The 23,272-nt window shown below is 40.6% G+C and overlaps 1 protein-coding gene across 1 annotated transcript in view; it reads right to left on the minus strand.

The window, feature by feature from the left end:
• Positions 1 to 3,590: 3,590 nt before the first annotated feature.
• LOC108785611 (serine palmitoyltransferase 3-like) overlaps positions 3,591 to 23,272 on the minus strand; it is a 113,505-nt gene continuing 93,823 nt past the window's right edge. Inside the window, exons 10-12 of the mRNA XM_018554723.1 lie at positions 9,504 to 9,639; positions 6,337 to 6,466; positions 3,591 to 3,905 (exon numbers count right to left, since the gene is read on the minus strand). Of these exons, the coding sequence (XP_018410225.1) occupies positions 3,792 to 3,905; positions 6,337 to 6,466; positions 9,504 to 9,639 (380 nt within the window). The 3' untranslated portion in view covers positions 3,591 to 3,791. The remainder of the gene's footprint in view (positions 3,906 to 6,336; positions 6,467 to 9,503; positions 9,640 to 23,272) is intronic.

Below are 23,272 nucleotides of genomic sequence, written 5' to 3' on the forward strand. Positions count from 1 at the left end.
CATACAATAAATACAGATTTGTTTGATGTGAAATTCACAGCAGCAAGGGAAAAAATAGAGGTTGCACAAATAATATATAAAAACCATGTACATCAAACATTATGGTTCATTATGGTTTCATCAGGGTGTACACACATACATCTAATTCATCCGTATAGCAGTGTAGTTCACTAATGATATATATAAGTTACTATGGGGCAACTGGCTCTTCTAACGTCATTAAAGCAACACATATATGAAACAGGAAAAAAACTTATATAAAATACATGAAATTCTGTATAAAGCCGACTCAATTATATTGCAGCGTACTAATTCTTACATGTCGTGGCTGCATTCATTTCCCTTTTCCTTGTACTTTACCTAGTTTCACCTAGGGATTCAGAACAGGAAATACTGTACTGTATCTATGAAGGAGCAACCTTGACACCTAAGGACAGGACTATAGAATGCCTCTCTCGCTTCTCTATAACATAGGAGAGGATGTTCTGTAGTGCACAGGGAGAACTAGAAACAATGTAACTGTTAAAGTGGAAGCAAGGGGTTTGATCGGCAGGCTTTCTAAAGCAGAAGAGACTGTGTAAGCTTCTACCATTCAGCAATGTGTTTTTCCTTTACACTGAGCCGCTCATGCACAGGTCAGTGCACAGACCCAGAAAACAGAGATGAAGTAACTCCTGTAACATGTGCAGGAGTTGCACCATTGGGCCCAGCCAACCAAGTCTCTAAACACTAGGAACCTGGAAGAATACCAGGGTGAAGGTGGAAGCGCCAGTGAGGCAGTTTAATAGTGGAGGTGCAGTTCAATAGCCAATGTATAGTAGTTTAAGCCAATATAGTAACTGCAGTACACAATTATTTAAGCTAGACACACTGTAATCACGCAAAAAAAAAAAAAAAGGATTTGAGGTTAGTGTGCTTTTAATAATTATTTTTTTTATTTGTTGTAAGATAAGAATAACTTTTTTCAATGTTATCAAATAGATGACATATTAAGCTTTTAAACATTTGAAAAGGTCACGCTCTAATTTCACAATAAAAAAAGCTTAGAAGAATGAATAGATACTCTGCTATACTCCTCTTCTTTGGAAATGATAGTTCAATAATAAAATGGTTTAAAAGAAAATATATAAAAAGTTGAAATGTAATTTTGTTAGGGCAAGGCACGTGTTTTTCACTTTGGTCACCATAGTAATTGCTTTCATTATTAAATAAGAGAAGTACCCAACCTACTCCTGCCACACTCATCTTTGGAAAATGTGTTCTGATCACAAACTACCAATCAGAATTCCAGTGTCAGTTATCCTGTACATCCAGTGTCAGTTATCCTGTACATCCTAAGAAGGAGTGTGGCAAAAACTTTTTGATGACCTTAGTTGTACATGAAAAGGGCCCTATATAAGAAGAAAGAAACTGCAACGATATAAGGCTATTAGAGGTCTGTCCACTCAAAAGTGGTATTACAGGTAAAGAGTCTGGTGGTCTTAGCTACGCAATGGCTTCTTGTATCACTTGGGAACTTCAGTAATGAGATATCTTCTAGCTGCTACCAGTATAAAAAGTCAAGTTCCAATTCTATCTGTTGTATTCTCCAGAACACAACATAAATAATATAAAATACATTAAAATGGATTCTACCAATCCTAAGGCATAAAGAAATGTTAGTTTATGCTCCAGAACATATCAAAAACTGAAATAGACTTTAACAATGATAGAGCCAGTAAACGTGTATACCACTGGTCATCAAGAAAAAGAAGACAACGGAGATCTGTTCATAAATTAAGCTAAGCAGCATCTTGTAACCTTTACTAATGCGTCATAGAACAAAAATAACATACAAAAGGTTATTATGTACAGAAGTTAATTTGCATAGTACTACAGTGCAAATAAATGATAGAACTTCAGGTGCTGTGGAGGGACAGGCCACAGCAATCCCTCCCAGCCAAAGGATATGTAACTTTTCATAAATGATGAGCTACTGCCATCCTAATGCTTTAACAGTGTTCTTTGGTGTTCTGGGTTGTTGAGCTACTGTTTAACTAGAGATATATTCTTGAGGTTTAAAGTCAGGAAGCAGGTCCAATGCCTAGTTCAGACAGGTAGAAACAGTAGAAGAATACTAGAATAACTGTACAGCATTGGTCGTAATAGAATGGTCTTCAACAAGTATAATAGCACCTGCAGCCTTCCCCCTCCACTGTCCATCCAAAAACACAAAATGCACTGACCGTTTCAGCTCTTCTTTAAGAGACTATGTCACTAAATCAAAACAAAAACTGCTGCAGACCTAGAGGTATCTGCAAATACCCACCGCAGCGTCAAGTAGCCTCCCATTGCAGCCAAATAAAAGGATTACAGCCAAATTGACAAGCAAAACTCCAACATTTACATAGGGCAGATTTATAACTTGTTCACCCAGGTTACACATTCTCAGCACATTACTGCCTCTAGATGCCACAAGTATTTCCTATGCTTCTCGACTCCACCTAGTGGCAGTAATGCGCCGAGGACGCGTGAACATGCTATAAATCAAGTCCTTAGTATCAGAGCTTGCTGATCCATCCAATTTCCCCAAATTCTTACTGGCCCATCACTATGAGGCTGCCTACCTGGCTAGTAGGTATTACCTGGAGGTAGGAAGAGGCAGGCAAAGGGCTGGCAATGACCCGTAACAACAGGTTTTTGGAGCTGCTGCAGGTATGCATAGAGAGGTGCCTACAGCGGTTTCATGCTCTGTTTTAGCAAAAGAGTCTTTATGAGTCTGATCATTTTCATACGCTGACCGTTAAAGATTTCCCTATAACGACACATATCCTATGTTTCTGCCGTGGAAGATGCTATAAACATCAGAGTCCTTTTTTTCTCAATTATTTCGAAGTTACTAGCTCAGTTACTGAGTTCTCAGGCTCTCAGTGCACATTACACTTAATGGGGAAACATGAATATGGCACAGAGTTATGTGTATTTGCAGTAAAACTGTTTCCATTGTATAAATGAAGAGGTGGACTATCATTCTATCCTAACCTATGTAATTAATAGCACCCCCTTACTGACATTAAACTTTTTGCTTAACAAGTTGTTATACAAAGTTACATAGAAAGTTTAGGTTGAGACATGTCTATTGAATTCAAGTAAAATGAACGAACACTGGGGATGTATAGTCTTCATTCTTCTACTGTTTCCCCATGTCTGTACTAGCAGGTGATGATGCTAATCTGCATGCGCTAAAGCTTGGCTTGTACGGCTCTATAGTATCTTCATTCTCCTGCTCCATTAGGTGCACTAAGCAGCTGTTGTCCAAACAATTAGTTATACAATTCCAATCACAATTTTCTTCCTTACATTCTTTAGCTAGGTTTCAAACCACCACATATTGTTTATAGACATCAGTGCAAACAAAATATACAGTATGATCAATTTCCATGTATGCTGCTGTATTTTAGCTAAAATCAAGCTGTAAATAAATGCCCAGCATGGTGTCTGAATAGAATAACTGGCATTCTGTTGTTTGTTGTTATCTTTTATACATGCACAAGTAAGACATCTTCAAATCTCTGTAGCATTAGTCAATATACCATTGTGCCGATAGCCAACATGATTTACTATAGAACATATAGGGAAATAGAACAGTGGATGTATGGTCCTAGCTTGGGAAATCTGCTACATTTGAATAGCCCTCACAGCAGGGCTGAGTTACCATGAACAATGTGCACTACATTGGACTGAATAATGGCTGCTTTTGGGATCCAAAGTCAGGGGGCTTCACAGTAGAGAGATATCCAGCAAGCACCTTTTTATGCATCAAGTTCAACATTTGGCTCATCATACACCACATAGCGGTCTGATTTGGACTGCCGCGAATACTTTAGCCGTAGAAAGTCACCCATCTCGTCAAGTGCATCCAGGACCTGATGAATACACATAAAGTTAGCTCATATCCAACTATAGAAACCCCAAATTCATTTTACAGGTTTAAAAGGCTAATTTAACAACTACTTCATTTTGGATGGTGAATTATCAGGATTCCTGATAGAAATGCTCCCACAACAAGCATACATTTTGATCCCTATCATACATTCCTGAGTTTGGGAACAACGAATCAGAATTTTCACTCATCCCTAGATAGCACCAACGTGTAATATTTGTGATATAGCATGATTGGTTTTAACCCAGGAGGGAGGTAGCAGGACCCCTATGCTTGAGCAGGAGCCTTTTGGCAGATCTTTATTTTAACCAAAATCTTGCCATACATTTTATGTATTTTATGCATGGAATCTACCTGTAAAAACCTCCCTTGTGTAGACATCCAAAAGCCCTAAGACTACTGCTGGGTGCTGCCATCTTGTATTAGATATCAGCAGCCCCAAAGTTGTCACCCAAGTGACACCATAATATTCCTCTTCGTTTCTCCCCTTTAAAGTTTATGTAAGTAGGTGAAGAGAGGGGAGAGAGGTCAGTACAGAGAGTAATTAGATACTACCAGAAGAGAAGAGGGCTATGACGTGCAATTGTGGAGGAGACTGTGCTAGGTAATAAAAACTCTTCCTGGAGTAGTCAATTTTCCTAGCAAGTTCAAAGACACATTTGACAATAAAACACAGCAAACAACATGCTAATGACTCTAACCCAGAGCAGCCAGAGTTCATCTTCTCCCAATCTGGTTCAAGAGAAAGGTAAAATGTTTTTGGTTGCTATGGGCTACGGTTGTTTGCACATCACCTTTGCATGGCTTTATTAAATAATCCAAATAGAGATTAAAAAATATTCATGGGGCTTGGACTTCAAACAGTTATGTCAATGCCCACAGTAAATATAATAAGTGTCAGAATTACAGTATACTTTTCACCATATCAAATGAGATATTATAATCTCTTGCTCATTCAAACAAGCCTGGAGGCATTCATTGTACTCCAAATGCTTGCAGCTCATTAAAGTATATTATGAACACAGTTGTTGACATCTAGAGCAAGAGTTCTCTGATTTCACAGGCAGCAAGATTCTTTTCATCTGTCCATTTTAGACCAAGGAAAAGTATAGCCTTAGAATACACGCAGACCTGACATGGGGACGGAGGAATGCTGCATGATCTGCTAACTTTAAACTCAGCAAACCAAATGCTAAAAATATAAAAAGGTAAACACGGTGGTGCATTGAGGTTTTTTTTTTCCATGCAGGGGAACAATTATGAAGCATAAATGACTGTCAGAGAATTGAAGTCACAATTTATATAAGGAAGGGAAACAGTTCACACTGTTCTTTCCTTGTTTGTAAAGCCAATTTTGTGATGGTTTTCATTTATACATGTTATTTATAAGTTATTTAATCTTTACACTAATTCAGAATAGTATAAGAAGGACACAGAGTGATCATTTGTGGTGTGTTTAATGTGCATTGTGTTAAAGTAGCCCATTCATTTGAATCGGCTGCCAAGCACACCACAACGGATCAAAAATTGTCCCTGCTACGTTTGGTAACGCAACACATGGCATTGAATGGCGGTGTGCTACCATGTGTCGTACTGCACTGCAGCTCAGGTGTATTGAAGGTTCCATTCAAAATTAATTGTACTGCCTTGCACCAACACATGAAATGGGCATTATCACATGGCAATGGTGTAAACTAACCCTAAGGGATGAACAATGATGTTTATATTCATAAACTGATATCTGTTGTGTACCACATATGTTCTAACCATACCCCTGAGAACTAATATAATCCAAATGCAGTGAATTATAATAGTGATCTACTTGGAGTTTTCTTGACCCTTTGTTGTTGCAAGGAATTAAAGGAGAACTATGAGGTGAGTGCTTTTCACTCACCTCATAGTTCTAGCCGACCTGTGACAGTTTCATTGTCACAGGTCGGCTCAGTAGATTGGGAGGTGAGCGAACAAATCCGGGCGTTCGCTCGCCTCTCGATCCTGTCACGGCTCTCTGCCGTGACAGGGGGAGGGGCTGGATTCCCCTCTCCCTGCTCCGATCTGCCAGCGCTGACGGGGGGAGCGGACGGGGGAGGGAGCGGGTACAACTGGCACTGCCTCTAGATAGGCAGAGCCAGCTGTCACTCACGCAGCTGGGCTGATCCCGTCATCTACGTCGGGATCCGCTCCGGCTGCGGCGTCTCAGTATACCGCGAGCTGTAGCTCGCGGTATACTGAGCTTAGGGTAATGGGAGGACGCTGGTTTGTGTCCTCCCGTTACCCTAAGGAGAACTATGGGGAAAAACACTGACCCCATAGTTCTCCCGTAAAGACTATTATTACTGTTAAATACCATTTCTAGTGTGTGGCAGACTAATTTTGCCCAGTTATAGGTTAGAAAATAAACCTAATTTACTTACAGTGTCTAACATTTTCTTTGTATGTGCTGCTGAAATACAAAACCTCGCTCTTGCTTCAGTAATAGGAGTGGCTGGGAACCCTACTACAACAACGCCAATCTTCTTCTCCAGCATGTGTCTTGAAAATGCCCTATGGATAGAAATAATGTTTCTTATAAAATAGGTGCAGAAATATAAGAACCATTTCCTAGAACAATTAAATGCAAATTTCACTGTTCTGTCTCGGACTATGAAAATCCACTAACACAGATGCCAACCCCTCATTTGACTGATCCTGGCAACTGTTGTAGAAGTAGTAACCACACATCTAAGGAAATAAATTGCAAACGAATTGCAGGAAAAAACCCAACATGAGTCTTCCTAGGGCACACAGGGTCTTCTCAGGGCATGCAGAGAATGCAGCTTATACTCGACTTGGTAGTATTATAAGAGCAAATCCCATTGTTTCCACCATTTTAAAGGTAGAAGAATTTATAGTTACATCCACAACCTTTTCAAGAACTTTTGCCCTCTGTTATTATTGTTTTTTTCCATATACCAGGCACGATAAACACAAAAAAGTATTGAACTATAAAATATACTTCTGCTACATATTGAAGCAAAAGAAACAAAGCAAATCAGTGGCGTTGCACATGTATAGACCAGATAGATCTTAGATCAGTGCCGCTTGAAACATCTTTTCGGCTTGTGGATGCTAAAACCTTCTATGTGTAATTAATGGAGTAACATGCATGGCTAAGATGGCTCAGATTAGTTTTACTGATGTCAACGAGAGTTAAATCTCCACAGACTTAATCATACTTAGTAAGATTACAAAGGGATTACTAGAGACTCATATTGGATAGCCTTCCATCTGTTACCATCTTTAATATCTATCATCAGGGGTGGACATGGAGCCTTTGCAGCAATGTGGCATTGCACAGGAACCCCCAAAGAAAAAAAACATTCCTTCTAGGTTGCTATTAGTGTAAAATATTGCCTAATGGTTAGTAAAAGGTTTATAACTGAACTGAAGCTGTTGGCAAGAGCACTTATGGTGCAAATTGAATGTTGTGCAGCAAGATATGGCAGGAAGCCAATAGTTTATTTATAAGCAATATGTTCAAGCTGACAAAGGCCATACACAATGGGCAACTGTTATTAGGCCCTACATTTTTTCTGCATGTGGACCTTGGGCCACCTACCACTACTATTTGTACTATACAGATGGGGTTTGTTTACCTATTACACTATGTTTTAAAAAGTGAGCTTCAAATCTCGGTATTTTTCTCATTTGGATGCATGTGGTCCAAATCATATTTCCAATGGAAAGGGTATGGCAAGGCTTTTTCATGTCGGGAATGTACCCTTTTGATTTTCTGAAATGTCATGTTCATTTTAGCCTGTTTGTGGGTCATGTATTCATCTCTTATTCTTTTTGTTTGTTGATAAACAAATATCATACTATACTGTAGATCAGTGCTCCCCAACCTTTTTATCGCCTTTGACCGGTCAACGTTTTATAATTTTACCGCGGCCCGCTGAGGGGGGGACGTTGATTGTTTATATTTTAGATTGTTTTGATTTAATAATTTTAATTTGTGCTGTCAGTGCCATTATTTTCTAATGGCACCACAGTCGTGCCAGGCAGATTGAGCGTTTTCCTGCTGCAATACAGCCCTGCCCGTGCGGTTGCACACAATCGCAGTTGAAAACACTGCGCGTTTATTCACGTGCACATGGGGGCAGCGGGGCTGGTTTTCATTTATTCAATTTTTATTTACTTTGGAAACATTTTGTTTGTTTTATTATTTTTTTTTAAATTTTTATTTTGTTACGTTTTTAATATTTTTTACTATTTATTTTTTAAACTTAACTGTATTGCTATTACACTGAAATTTGGATAATAGCCCTGCTAATGCGACATACCGATAGAGCACTGCACATAGGACCTATATTTAAATATGATTTAAAGCTTGAGGAACACAAACAGTAAAGACTTATTATATCATATTTGGTATTTTTGTTTTGTTTTATTATTTTTACTTTATCACCTTTTTATTTTGTTACGTTTTTAATATATATATATATTGTTTTAACTATTTATTTTTAAACTTAACTGTATTGCTATTACACAGGGGTTAACAAATCCCCTGTGTGATAACATTTGGAGGTGACAGGTACACTTTATTCAACCTGTCACCTCCAACCAGGAGTTCTAGCAGGCACTGTTGCTAGAACTCCTGTATGACATGAACGAGCAGCAGCTGCTGAGGACAGAGGCTGAGGGAGGTGACAGAGCCTGTCTCTACTCCACACCCTCGCTCTGTCCCTGCCCCCCGCGATCCATGCTCTGTCCCCGCTCTGAGTGCTCCACGCTCCGTCCCGTTATCGGCGCTCCCTGTCACCCGCTCTCAGCGCTCCCCGCCCCCCGCCGTGGGCGGCCCGGTACCATTTGATCCACCGACCAATACCGGGCCGCGGCCCGGGGGTTGGGGACCACTGCTGTAGATTACTTGAGTTTATTTGTGTTCATGAATAAGTGGATTGTGGTGATCATATATAATTTTGCATGTATCCCAGCCTGAGGATTCCAGCAGAAAGATACTGTCAACTACCTGCTACTGCTACTATTTTAGCAACTTTGTTTTTCTACAGATTGCCTTCAAACAGTGGAAATACCAAACCTTTTTGTTTAAGTTCTAAAAACAAAATCCATCTTTGAACCTTGCACAAGCTTTTACATTTATAAGAGTAATTCCACCCAGAAAGTGATTTTTACGCTATAGTAAAGTCTGGCTTCTTATATGTCTTGGAAACACCAATAATGGGATCTCTTTCCCACAATTTCTGACTTTGTGAGATTGAAGTTCTGGGTGTTCCAGTCCTTGTGTTCAGTTACTCTTTTTGCAATATATTTATAATATAAAATACAGAATTCACCAGAGAGTGGGACCCTTAATAATGGCCACAGTAAGTGTGCAAAACCCGGAATGCAAGCACAGATATCTCACCAACTGAGTTACTGAGAGCTACCCGGTGTTTTAACTTGCCAGCATCCAGATTATATGTAGACATGTCATCCCACTTTTGATTAGCCTAACCCTATTTGTATGATTTTACACAGCAAAAGTAGGCTGGCTGACAAATAATTATATCTTTGGAACCAACGTTTTAAGAATTCTTACCCGACTTTGCCTGGCATGTACAAAAGCACTGGAACAACTGGAGAATCTTCATTGCCGTAAGTGATGAACCCCAGCTCCCGTAACTTATGTCGGAAGTATCGAGTGTTCTCTGCAAGCTGATGTACTCTTTTTAAGCCTATAAAATATACAATACAAGAAATACATAATTCCTGTCACCAGCCTGCCAAAGGAAAAAATGAAGACAGCACTCCAAGAACTGGAAAAATTTACATCTGGGTGTCACAAGGACAAAATGTAAAGGGAAGCATTACAGACAGAGAAAAACAACTACATAACTCATATATGAAGTGGAGTGGACCACTATGCGGTCCACTCCACATCAAAGTCCACGCCATATAAAACACATGCTGTAGTTTAGCTGCAATTCCACTTTAACCAAATTTTTCTTCAAGGATAGGTACACTTTCAGACATAGTGCAACTCTATCCAATGGCACTCTACAATATCTGCATCCATCTTTTTTTGTGCTTGCCACTACTGTACAATCGATTCTCCTAGATTTCTTAGGAGCTACTGATCAGGGCCGGCCTTAGGGGTGTGCGAGCCGTGCGGCCGCACAGGGCGCCATGGCAACAAAGATTGTTTCCTGTTTGCATTGTAGCAGGCCACAGCTGTGGGATGGAGGTAAGTATGCATCTGGGATAAGACAGGGTGAGGCCAAAAAGTACACATGCCCTTCAAACATTTCCAATTCTATGATCAATATTTTGCTTATAGTACACTTGTAATGTGAGAAGTAAGGGGGTTGCCAAATCCTAGTTGCCTGGCTGCTTATGGCTTGAATACTTTTTAAGCACCAACTCGAAAAGTGTTAAAGCCAAAGCAAGTAAGGAAGGAACTAAGATTCTCAAAAGGAGAGGTCAGCATTGGAACCCTACATACTTCTCTCATAACAGGTACACTTTAAACATGCTTAGATTTATTTTTTAATAATTCATGTTAGAGATGCATTGTTTTTAGGAAAGGACCAATCTCTGAACACTCATGCTTGAAAATATCAGAAGCTTCTCATCAGTTGCTGGACAGCTTCTCATGGATTCTTGTGGGAAAACCTTCATCAATAGATTTTGTTAATTATGGGAACATTAAGACAATATGATAAAGAGAAAAGATTCTTGGAAGCCTTTTGATAATCCTTATAGCTTGTGTTTAAGATTTGCTTTGCTCATGGAAGTATGTTACCAGTCAATTAATAATGCTAACATACATGTAGCTTCGTTTGAAGTATCAAAAGGTGAAATCCCTGTCCCTGGTATTTACCAAAATAGATTACATGTAATATCAAGCCCTATTAATATACTTGTTTCTTCGAAGAGAACTCACCGCAAGCCTTTCATCACAAGGCCACAGGGCCCCTGTGTCAATCAAAGTGAATGATAACATGGTTTATATGGATATGGAGTAAAAGCCAGAAATGATACCACAGCACACAAATGTAATGTGATATAGGTAAAAAGCAATCAGAATGTAGGCCATACAGTTTGCTCACTAAACTGACAGACGTTGCTGCTGCATTAGTTTATGAGCAAAAGTATAACCTGGGAACTAGTTTACAGTATATGTAAATGCAAGGACACAACTTTTATATTTTGCAGCTTAATGGTCCTTAGATGTGGTGGTTGCTTTATTTTCCTTTTTCAGGCTAAGAACATTTTCTGCAAGAACAGAAAAATACCCAATGATCCTGCCAGAAACACAGTGTCCTTGCAACTTCCTTTGCACTTAACTAAATGTTATCAGTCTCTCCCATTCTCTACAGTGAGCTACTGAGCACCTGTTATGGAGATGATGAGGTAGTTAGGTGTTTGCAGTCCAAATCAGGTGAGCAGCCTAGGGTGACAACATTGCTCCTAAATAGATTTAGTATGGAATCACATCTAAGGAATAACAAGTTGAAATACCTAACATTTCTTTACTTAGGTTTAGATACGATTTAAGGTGGAACCTTTAAAAGGAGAACCATGAGGTGAGTGCTTTTCACTCACCTCATAGTTCTAGCCGACCTGTGACAATGAGACTATCACAGGTCGGCTCAGTAGATCGGGAGGTGAGCGAACACATACCGGCGTTCGCTCACCTCTCGATCCTGTCACGGTTCTCTGCCATGACAGGGAAGGGGCTGGATTCCCCTCTCCCCGCTCCGATCTGCCAGCGCTGACTGGCGGAATGGACGGGGGAGGGGGCGGGTACAGCTGGCTCTGCCTCTATATAGGAGAGCCAGCTGTCAGTCACGCAGCTGGGCGGATCCCGGCACAATTGTCGGGATCCGCTTCAGCTGCGGCGTCTCAGTATACTGCGAGCTACAGCTCACGGTATACTGAGCCTAGGGTGACGGGAGGACGCTAGTTTGTGTCCTCCCGTTACCCTAAAGAGAACTATGGGGAAAAGCCTTAACCCCATAGTTCTCCTTTAATGTGGTTCAGTTAGGTTGTATTGTATTGGCACAGTGCAGGTGAGGGTCCTAGCAATATGAGCCATTCAGCTTGTAGTGCATAGTTTTGTGCTGTTAGTCTAACATATGTCTGGGGTCACTGGAGGCTGTAGACAAAATAGCTAGAGGTGGGGCACTAAAACAAGGTTTTAGATAGTGGTGTCACCCTCTGACTATATAGTGTGGCAGGGGTGTGTACTTCACTGTGCCCAGTGCACATCAGTATATGCATTTAAACCATGTATTTAGTTTTGGTTTCACTTTAAAAAGGTTTACGATGCAAAATGAGACCACAAGAGTGTTCCACAATGTACTAAGGGTTGTCAAATCAGACATTCAGCATTCCCACCTATCATATTAAAACCTGCCTTGGATGTCTTGAATATGATTATACAGCAAATACATTTAGAGGATGTTACCGAGCACAAGCTTTAGAATGTACAATCTCAGTAAAAACATGAGGGGCAGCCTGGATTCTAGAATCACGGGATTACAGAACTCTCATAAGGGTAAAAATAAGTGAAATCCCTCTTACGTTCCACGGAGTCTGTGCCGGTGCACGCTGCTCCATAGACGTACCATGTGTCTCTCCTCGTCTTCCGGCCAAACATCTGAACTGTCCATGTGCCCGCCCCAAGATCCTTTATGGCTGCCCGAGAATCTTGAGACGTTCGGACGGGAGCGTGCGGCAAAGACACAGGTACGTTTAAACCTGTTGCAGGGGTGGGCAACACCAACCCTCCAGGTGTGGTAAAAATTGCAGGAAAAGGTTTAAAAAAAAAAAAGAAAAGTTTTTGCATATATCTTACTGCTTGCTAGCCGTAGATATATGCAAAAACCCCTGAGGGTTTAATAACCCTTTAATGCTGACATCGGTAAGGTTTGATATAGAAAGTCAGCCACCTTCACCCAATAGTAGAAATCTTTGTTTGAGGAGACACAGACTAAAGGTGACCATACACTAGTAGATTTTCGTTCGAACATTAATACAAAAAAATCTTGTCAGAAGGTTCAATAATGCCATCAAAAGACTCTCTGAACAACATTCGGAATTGTGTTTGGTTTTAACATTTGACTTTGGAAATGAATGGAGTCTCTCCAACAAAAACTACAATGACTATTAAAATATTGATCCAGCTCTTTTTTTTCCATGCTACAGTCGAAAATGATCATCGCTTTGACCCCATTAACTATTAGAAAAATCAAACAACCCCTCCGAAAACACATTTTTTCAAATAAAATTCCACCGGTTTATGGCAAGCTTAACGCCGATGTCACACTAGAGATCGTGTTGGCACTAGCGATAGGCTCACTAGTGAAAACAAAAATAAATACACCTGTTCCTTCAGCATCACTTCCTCACTGGTCGGAGAAGAAAAGCATTGCTTCAGTGCTGGTGAGGGAGATTTTGCAGTGTTTGGGCCAGTGAGGGAGCGATGTCAAAAGAAATGGGGAATAGATTTTTTTGCCCCACTAGCCATCCTCTCTCAGTGACATAGGCCATTAACTAATCCTATAATGCTTGTGTGCCACAGCTCTATATTTCCTCTTATAAAAAGCTTTTTAAATATAATAAAGTATCTATGAACATCACTATTATCTCTACACTTAAAATGGTAAACAACTGGAATTGGTTAAAAAAAATTCCAAACGGGTTCATAGAATTGTAACTCCAGTTGTGGTGCCCCAAGATTACCTGTTGCAGTTCCTTTCGCACCTGTAGTCAATCCAGTGGCATAGCATTTCTGTCAGTAGACATTAAAACTGTTACTGAGCCATTGAGAGGCCTCACTCTAAAGCAGATTCACAAATGCTCACCTACTTCCATCTCATTGCCCCATGGCTGTAGGACTGTGATGAGCTGGGTAAAAAGGCACCATCTCACTACAGCCTGCTGAATGGACAGCGAAGGAACAGGAGAACACTCGTTTACAAGCCAAGGTCATTCCTCTGCTCACCCCTCCTGTAAGCATGTATAGGAAGGAGGCTGACAGCAACGTGCAAAACAATAGAGCCTAACTGGACCATAGTGCTGCAGCCCCTGCTATTGTGAGTGCTGCTGTGCAAGACATTACAGCAGGAGTGGGCAACTCCAGCCCTACAGCTATTGTGGAACTACAAATACCATGATGCATTGCAAGACTGACAACCACAGGCATGAGTCTCCGAGGCAGAGGCATGATAGGATTTGTATTTTTACCACACCTGGAGGGTTGGTGTTGCCCACCCCTGCAATACAGGAAGATAATATCAAGGTAGGGTTAGGTACTTATAGTAGTTGTATGATAAAAATCAATACATTATGTTTAAGCTTTAAGAGATAAGATTTTTAAGGCAGGCAGGAAGGGAAACTTTCTAGAGACACATATATAAATCCTTCTATTTAAGTATATAGTAGGTTTATTCATGTGAGATGCTTTAAGCACCTTTAAGCAAAACATTGTAAAAAAAAAACAAAAAAACCCCAAAACATGTCTTCAGCATAGGAGGATGACTGTGCAGGTATAATGGCTGCAGCCAGGACCAAGTGTCAGCCCCAGGCCTTGGGAAATGTAACTCCATAGGAATAAATGAAACCTTCTTTCTCAAAAGGTAAACGATTCAATACAATATCTGGAGAATAGAGCACAGCAATAGTACACGCTTGACAGCTACTGAGAAGGACTGGGAATGTGGATTCACTAAAAAGGCAGCAATCTCTAGGTCTCACTGTATAGATGGGAACCCCTGCCTATTTGGAGCACAAATTGTTGCTTTTGTGTTAGTGCGTGCAGTGTGTTGTAATCTTTATGGATCACAGAACCTATAGGTGAAGATCAACAATAGCTTTGTGTAGACCCCTTGCTGAGGGTATTGGAGAGAGGCAGAAAGCAGTTCCTTCTCCAGGATGTTCCAGCCCATTGGAGTCTCTAAAAAGACACCCATTCTATATAATATATATTAGACATCCAGTGCTCTTTAGGACATTTACTCTATTCATGTGCGTAGGAGCAGAACCCTTTCCTGCAATAACAAGGCCATGCTTCCTGAATCTCGGGAACAGGCAACCATCCTGAGCCAGATGACCGTGTCACATGCCAACGTCTCTGAAAATCCACAGCAAGAATCAAACTTCTAGCAAGCACACAGTCAAGCTGCTATAATACAATGGTGAGAAGCAAAGCAATACGAAATCCTTAGCCTATAAACTATTGCATAATTAGTTCCCACATTTATCATCAAATCAGATATTAAAAATAGAATAAAAAAATAAAAAAGCTGTGTGTGCTCGTGCACAGAGGGACCCAGTGACGCTTTGGTGCAGAGGATATCCAATTATACAATATGTTTCACGCTGGACATGTTGGCACATCTGCCAGTAGTTATCTTTGCTGGTTAAAAGCTGATGCGTGCAAAGGCAGCACTATCACCCTGTTATCAGAACTGCAGATAACAAAAAATGTTATTACAGGTTTCACAGCCATTGCAACAGAACAAAGAACGTGAGTGACAAAAACAAATATCAGTAGAGCGACAAACTCAGGCGTGCATTCAAATACCGGAACTATTAATACAAATGTAGATTATTTGTGTATCCCTCAGCTGTAGCTCCTCAAATCATCTCTCTCTCTGAATTCACTCCTGTGATGCACTACAATTTCAATACAAATTAGTAAAGTGAGATTGTAGTCCATCACAGGAGTGAGCTTGGAGGGGTGGCTACTTTACAACACACACAGGGACCATGGGGAACAAAAGTAGCCACCCTCCAGAAAGAAGGACAGTGTCATCATGAATTCAGAGAGTATTTGAGGATCTACAGCCGAGTGATACACAAATAAGATACATTTTTGTAATAGTTAAAAGGTACTTGAATGCATTTTTAAGTTTTAAAAAGAACACATATTTAAGGCTGTGGGTTTTGATACAAAGAAAATAACTGAAAACTGCATTGTGGGATTGGCACATTGTTTTCCCTAGAATTATGCACTGAAGCCAATTTTTGGTAAGATGCTTTCTAAGGGTCACCAACGCCTTAAGGGCTTGTTCACACAATGTCCAGATTCTATCCAGACCAGAACAGTTAGCTAGTGGACCAAACACGCATCCCAATGTATCCCTATGTGATTTTTGGGCTACAGTTCACACCTTTGCAGTGCTTTCTGAACAAATACTGCAGGTCTTATTTTTTCTTGTCTGGAATGCATCGGACCACGCAAAACATGTAAAAAATGCACTGGACTGCATCTGAAAGCCCATTTTAAGCTACAAAAAATTAAAATAAAACTGCGGTAAAAATGCACTGCACTTGCATATCTGTTCCAGACATGGTGTGAACACAGCCTAAAACTGAACTCCACCAGGAATGGTATTATGTATGTATTAAAAACATTAAATATGTTTATGTAAAAATCATTCAATGTATTTAAATGCAGCTAGTATAAAATACCTGAATTTGACTTTGAGGGCCAGCACTTGGGGCCAATAACCAACTGTATTCACATGTGCTGAGACTGAACATGCTGACAAGATGAAAAAGCAGTCTGATGACCTCATCAGTCTAATAATTCTTCTTTACTATCCTGTCATGGGCTAGGGGCAGGGTTGTGACCCAGCTGAGTTGTTAAACTGCAGCACAGAAAAGTCAGGCTACCATGTTGGCTGTGCTATGTAATAGGGCTTTATAAATATCAGGACTGGATGGACAAAGATATTATAATTTTTTTTAATTATTATCTATTACAGGTATTTATATAGTGCCGCCAATTCACACAGCGCTTTACATACTGCACATTCACATTACCTTTCTGCAGGCAATACACCTTCGATATATGTATATCAAGGAAGGCAGTCCATATCATTTAAAGTTCAGAGAAAGGACATAGTGAAACAAACAATTTATTATATGAATCTACAAAAAAGTGTGTTAAAGAAGAACTCCGGGCAAAACTTTTATAAAACCCTTGTAATTGTCCTATTGAGGAATTACCTATAAAGCGAAAAGGGAAATCCCTGGTGGTCTGCAGAGTCACCAGAACTTGTGTCCCCATTGGAAGATTTCCCATCTAATCCTGTTCTAAAGACAACCCAAAATGTGGAATTTTCTTTCACTTTCACAAACAGAGTGGATGGATCTCCCCAACAGAGACACAGACAACAATAAAAACCTGACCGGTGTTATAATCCTTCTCCGCTCTATTCAAAGCTAAAAACAAGTTTTGGTTTCAGTTGTCCCTAAGGCCCCATTCACACCTAGGCGTATTGTAATATGCGCGTCTGTCGCGCGACCGTCACGCGTTTTTTTTACCGCGATACGCGGTAAAAAAGTTGCGCGATTCCAAAGGCTACTTGGCTGTATCCCAATGGAAAATACCCTACAAAAAGGCCCAAAGTAGTCCCGGGACCTTTTCAGGCGTGGGCCGTTTTGTAGGGCGTTAGGGACGGGCGGAAATACGCCTAGGTGGGAACGAGGGCATTGACTACAATGCTATTTATTTTTTTGACCGTTTTGTAGCGCGTTCGTCGAGCGTAGGACGCGCTACAAAACGGTCAGGTGTGAACGCAGCCTTAAGAAGAAGGCCTGAGAAATATCCTCATTATACTGGCCATAATGGGTTTTTTTTATAATCAGCAGATTGCTTAAAAATAGGTTTGGGTGCATTTCCAAAATCAAGAAATAAATGGACTTATATTTATAGGAAATACAAAGTAACATGTTATGTGGTTGCCTTCAGGAATCAGGAACAATTTTTTTTCCTTGTTAAAGGAGAACTATGAGGTGAGTGATTTTCACTCAACCTCATAGTTTCGAGCCGACGTGTGACAATGAAGGTGTCACACATCGGCTCAATAGATCGGGAAGTGAGTGAACACATACCGTTGCTCGCTCACTTCTCGATCCTGTCCCTGCAGAGGGCCGTGACTGTCCCTCACGGCTCCCTGCATGAATTCCCTCCCTCCCTGCTCTGATCCTCCAGCGCTGACTGGCAGAACTGACGGGGGAGGGGAGGGGTACAGCTGGCTCTGCCTCTAGACAGTTGTCAATCATGCAGCTGGGTGGATCGCGACAGTAATGTCGGGATCCGTCCCGGCTGCAGCGGTCTCAGTATACCGTGAGCTGTAGCTCGCGATATACTGAGCTTTGGGGTCATGCAGGATTCCCTTTCTCAAGCACATGTTTTTGCCTGAGGAAGGGGATCCTGCGTGCACCAGAAATGTTGCTTCAGTGTGATATGCTGCACCCACATCAATAAACAGACGTATTTAAATTGCAATTGGAGTGTCGGTGCATTTAACGGTTGCCACCTGTTGACTACCGCAGCACCCATTCTTTCTTTCGTGGAACAAGCGGTCAGGAGTGTGATGGGTTCATGAACTTTTTCATACTGAGTTTTGAGTGACGGGAGGACGCTAGTTTATGTCCCCTGGTGACCCTTAGGAGAACTATGGGGAAAAACCACTTACCCCATAGTTCTCCTTTAAAGCAAACTGATCCCCCCTTTATAAAGCCTTTTTTTAACCTTCCTATGAAATTTTTAAAGTTAAAGAGTTTTGAGTATGCAAAGTCTTTTATTTCTATTACTAAGGATGAACTCGATGGACGTGGGTCTTTTTTAGCCTAACAATCTCAAAACTCAAGTGCACAAATATAACTCTTTCTGTTGAACGGTCACTTTCAGTGTTCATAGGTTTACTAGTCCTTTAGCCATAGACCAGTTCACACTATTGAATAACAAGGTTATTTTGCCTACTTTTTTCAGTCTACGAGTCTTGTATATTATAAGCATTTGGGTTGAGTTGAGTGTAATCAGTTAATTTTGCAAACAAGTTGATGAGACACAACCACAAAATATGATTTTCACCATGTAAAATAAAGCATCTGTACAGTAACAGAAGAATAATACAACACAAAATCAATTAGGCCAGTTTCTTTACTACGACTCTCTCAAGGATTTAATACCAGCGGAAGACTGTGGTATTTTTGAAGGGATATTTTTGGCAACCACTATCTCCACAGAAATCCACCCTTGCACTTACAGCTTTTCAAAAAAACACAACAAAATAGCTCTTGAAAATGCTTTTCCATAGACTTGGGGTTTCCACAAGGAGAACTCAAACAGATGTGGAACATTGTCTGCAGCGGTTTCCAAACATATCCGTGTGTCAACCATTTTAAACATATTAAAATGATGTTTGCCAAGAAATAAAACATTTGCACAGAAAAACACAGATTTATGGATAATTTATGTTCAGTCATGGTGGTGTGTTATAATGTTGGAAAGAAAGGCATTTAACAATCTGTTGCTTGAAGGGAAAGCTATGGCTGAAAGACTGGGCTATATTGACATCTGAGCTCTCGCTGGGCCATTCCATCCCAGCAGGTGAGATGTTTAGGGGGTTCAAAACCTGGAACCTGTTATGAAGCTGTCCAACAGGCTTTTGAAGTTTGGGATTTTTTTTGTTAAGAGCTTTTCCACATTCTTACTGGAACCTCATTTTCTTTTCTCCATCATGTTAAGCCATGAGGGGGGTTCAAGCATCCAGCTTATTATTGGGTCTCCATAATGCAACCTGACTAGTCTCTCGTATACAAGGCTACATGAGTTTGATCATGAGGTCTATGTGGATAGTACTGTAGCTTTCTAGTGCTTCGTTCCAAAATGCAAAGCCCATCAGGAATACTATATACATGACGTATCTATATCCATGGATTAATGTCTACCATAACCAGAATAAAATACTGATAAGTAGTCCGAGAGTAGATGTATCTGGTTGGTCTTTATTGCAGGAAATGTGCTACCTAAGAGGCAGGATCACTCTTCAGCTATGTTCCCCTCAGCACACCTTTATCGTGCTGTTCATAAACACACATTTTGTGACTGTAGAGTTTTTATATACCTCATACAATATTACAGAAACTATATATGTGGAAAGACAATCATTTGTTATTAGCAAATTAAGCAAGAACAGTATGGTGCTACAATACAGTGAAAGAGGTTAGCAGCACTCAGTATGGAAAGGTCTCACAACTGCCACCTGGTTTAGTCTTTAACCTCCCAGTCAGCAATACTTTGTCTATAATAATTCGTCCATTTAGGAAATTGCAACTACATACAAATAGAGTGTGGACATTGCCATGAATCTGACATTTACCAGAATACAGTAAAGCCTACCTAGGCATACAGGACCATCCCTAAATTGAGGCAGCCTGAAACTGTTGCCTCAGGAGACATCTGAGTCACGTGATGGAGGGGGGGTGGTAGGCAGAGCTGCATGGCCACTCTGCTGCACAATGTTTTCTGTGTGTCTGCCGCCCCCTTTCCGACCAGTGTGTTCATAATTGCAAAGCGCCAGGTGGGGAGATGTGTAAGGAACACACAATTCCACGCCCAGATCTTAAAATTAAATGAAAATTTTGAACAACATTCGTCAAGTCTCTGATGGCATTATCAAATGTTCTGATGAGAGTTTTCGTATGAAAGTTAGTATGAAATTCCTCAAAGGTATAACCAGCTATAGCTGTTTTGTCACTCCCCCACTATAACTAGGAGGAGAAGCAGCAGACTGATAAGTGATGATTGGTTCTCATTCCTGCCTCTCCTTCTCCTAGTCTGAGCTGTGTGGTACAGGGGACTGCACAAGCCTAATGCCAGGTCTAATTTAGGAACTCACACTACTTGCATTTATAAATGCAGTAAGGGCTGCTTCACAACAGCTCCGGTGCATTCCAGCACAATATGCTTCTGGAACGCACACCGGCTGGCTTCCTGCATTCACAGTGCGATTGCCTGCACTGTGAATGCTCGCACTGGACCTGCGTTCAGGTCCAGTGTGAGCTGAAAAAATGATGCAAGCACTATTTTTTCAAATCGCACTGGATTGGAACGGAGGGCATTCCTGTGCCTGGCGTTCCAGTGGGAGTGATTACACTGCGGGCGCGGGGGGGAGGGTTTGGGGGCATGCCTGCAGTACCATTGACAAAAATGGTACCCTATGCCCCCTCACGCCCCTGAATGCAGGAAGCCGGCCAGAATGCGCTCCAGTGCTTTCCAGCAGCGAATCGTGCTGCAACGCACCGGAGCTGGTGTGACAGGGCCCTTAGTTATGTATTAATGACTAGAGAACTGCGTTTCATTTAGGACTTTTATATCTCCCTGGAATTCAGCTTTACGTTCTTTTTTCTACCAGCAGTCAGTGTAACAAAACCCATTTTTAGTGGTTATACTTTGAATACAAGTTATTTCTCTTTGATCGCAGTGTTTAATTTGGCAAAAAACAGGTCACTGTAGAGTTGCGGTGAGGAGTGGAAAGGTAATTATGTAACAGTCCCATTATAACACACACAATCAAATAAATCCTTTGTTGACATTTTGAAGACACCACCACTGCTTTATGTGGAAATAGGAGACGTGTATTCCCCAAGAGACTCGGCATAATGAAGAGATACTGAAGTGAAAACTTAATTCTCATTTAAGAATGTCATTTTTAAGTACCAGGGTTGAACATATGGAGCAACCTGGATCATAAATTGCTGTTCTGGGATCTCTAGATATACATTCTGTTTTAATAAAGAATATACATCCTGTTTATTTTGGACCACAGAAAGCAGTTACATTTGCTTGAGTGTTTGATGGTCCAAAGTATACAACCTTTTTTTTCTGCAAAGTAACACATGACCTGAGAAAGCAGAAATTAAGAATATGGAGAGATAGCTTTCATTGGCAGATGCAGAGTACATAGATCCATGCCTGATTTTTTATATATTTATATATATATTTTAAACTTTATTTATTTTAGATTTGTATGGAGTATGGTTGAGACCTCTGGCATGCTTATTTTTGTTTGCGTGCATCTGCTTACGTCATTAGCTGCAGTAAGTAAGCGTACAGCTGGCCATAAAATGGTCAAATTTCAACCAATGTGTGGCCCTGTCAGGAACCCCGTTGAGCAAAAGTCGACTTTTCAGTCAACTTTAGTCGAAGAAGCTGATCTAAAGAAATCTCTGCCGTACAGTGACCGCAGTTAATCAGCCTGGGTATTCTGATAGTGGCCTAACCACCGCTGTCACAATACAAAAACTCAGTGTATGGCCAGCTTTAGTAACTGGCTGCAGTCACTGTTCCGTCAACAATTTTCCAACGAGCTCCTTGACAAAAGCCAAATCAAATAAAAAATTTTAACCAGCGGAAGGTGTTAAGGAGAGGGCTGTAGAGTAAATGTTTACCGTAATTAACCCTGTCTGTACTGTGCTGGCAGATCTTATTATCAGTTGTAAACTAGATTTCAACACTGTCTGTCCTAATAAAGGGTTAAAGATCGAGGCTCAGGTTTTGCATTACAGTGGTACCTCGGTTCGCGAACGCTTCTGTTTGCGACAATTCGGTTCGCGAACAGGAAGTTCGGCAAAATTTTGCCTCTGTTCGTGAACTCCGCATTGGGTGACGAACACAACCCCAGCCATTTCCCCTGCTCTGACACATGGTTGTGGCTTCCTCTAGTCAAGATCACAAACTGATCACAGTTTGATTTGGTTCGCTACCAATTCGGTTCGCGACCAGAATCATGGAACTAATTAAGTTCTTAAACCAGGTACCGCTGTATATTATTCGGGAAATTAAGTCAGTCCCCACTTTGTCCCTCCACTTTCACTTTGAAATTGTTCAGAGCTGTTTGCAGTCTGTCCAAAGGCCTGCTCCAAAGAAACAAATAGAAAGGTAAGATATTTTTTTAAAACAATGATTTTAGATATGCTGTGTGAATGGGAACATATAACAAACATAGTGGAAGTATAAAAACATATTGTGCCTTGAAAGCTTTCTCGAGTCATATGAGGTTTAGCTGATAAAAGGATTCAGCAGAGTTATATAGCAGATTGGAAAGACATAAAAAGCCGGGTCCAAGAGCCAAATAACAAAGTGACAAATCATTTGCTTAAAATAAATAGCTCATGTATTGGCAAAATTGTCGCTTGGGTATTTTACAACACAGCCATCTGTAATCGAAGCATTTCAGGATAAAAGGTCTTGATGCCACAAGATATTCTCTTGATTTTTAGATTGATAGATTCCAAACATAAACACACACAGCTAGCCCGATAAGGCCAACAGCAACGGGCAAAGTGTGTTAACCTACAGGAACCAGAATTGATCCTTCACTAATCTGATTAGAAAATGAATTGTGGTTATTGTTGTTGTTGGTTGCTGCAGTTTGTGCATTATTTCAGTTCTTTGCATTGCTGTGCTAAACAAGTTAAAGAGCATGCAAGCACTAACAATGAACTTCACTTATATGTCCTTTTGTGTTCAGTTAAATATACACTTAAAGGGATATATATATA

The sequence above is a fragment of the Nanorana parkeri genome, unplaced genomic scaffold (genome assembly GCF_000935625.1).
Source record: "Nanorana parkeri isolate BGI_ZX_2015 unplaced genomic scaffold, ASM93562v1 scaffold170, whole genome shotgun sequence".
In the NCBI taxonomy this organism is placed as follows: Eukaryota; Metazoa; Chordata; class Amphibia; order Anura; family Dicroglossidae; genus Nanorana; species Nanorana parkeri.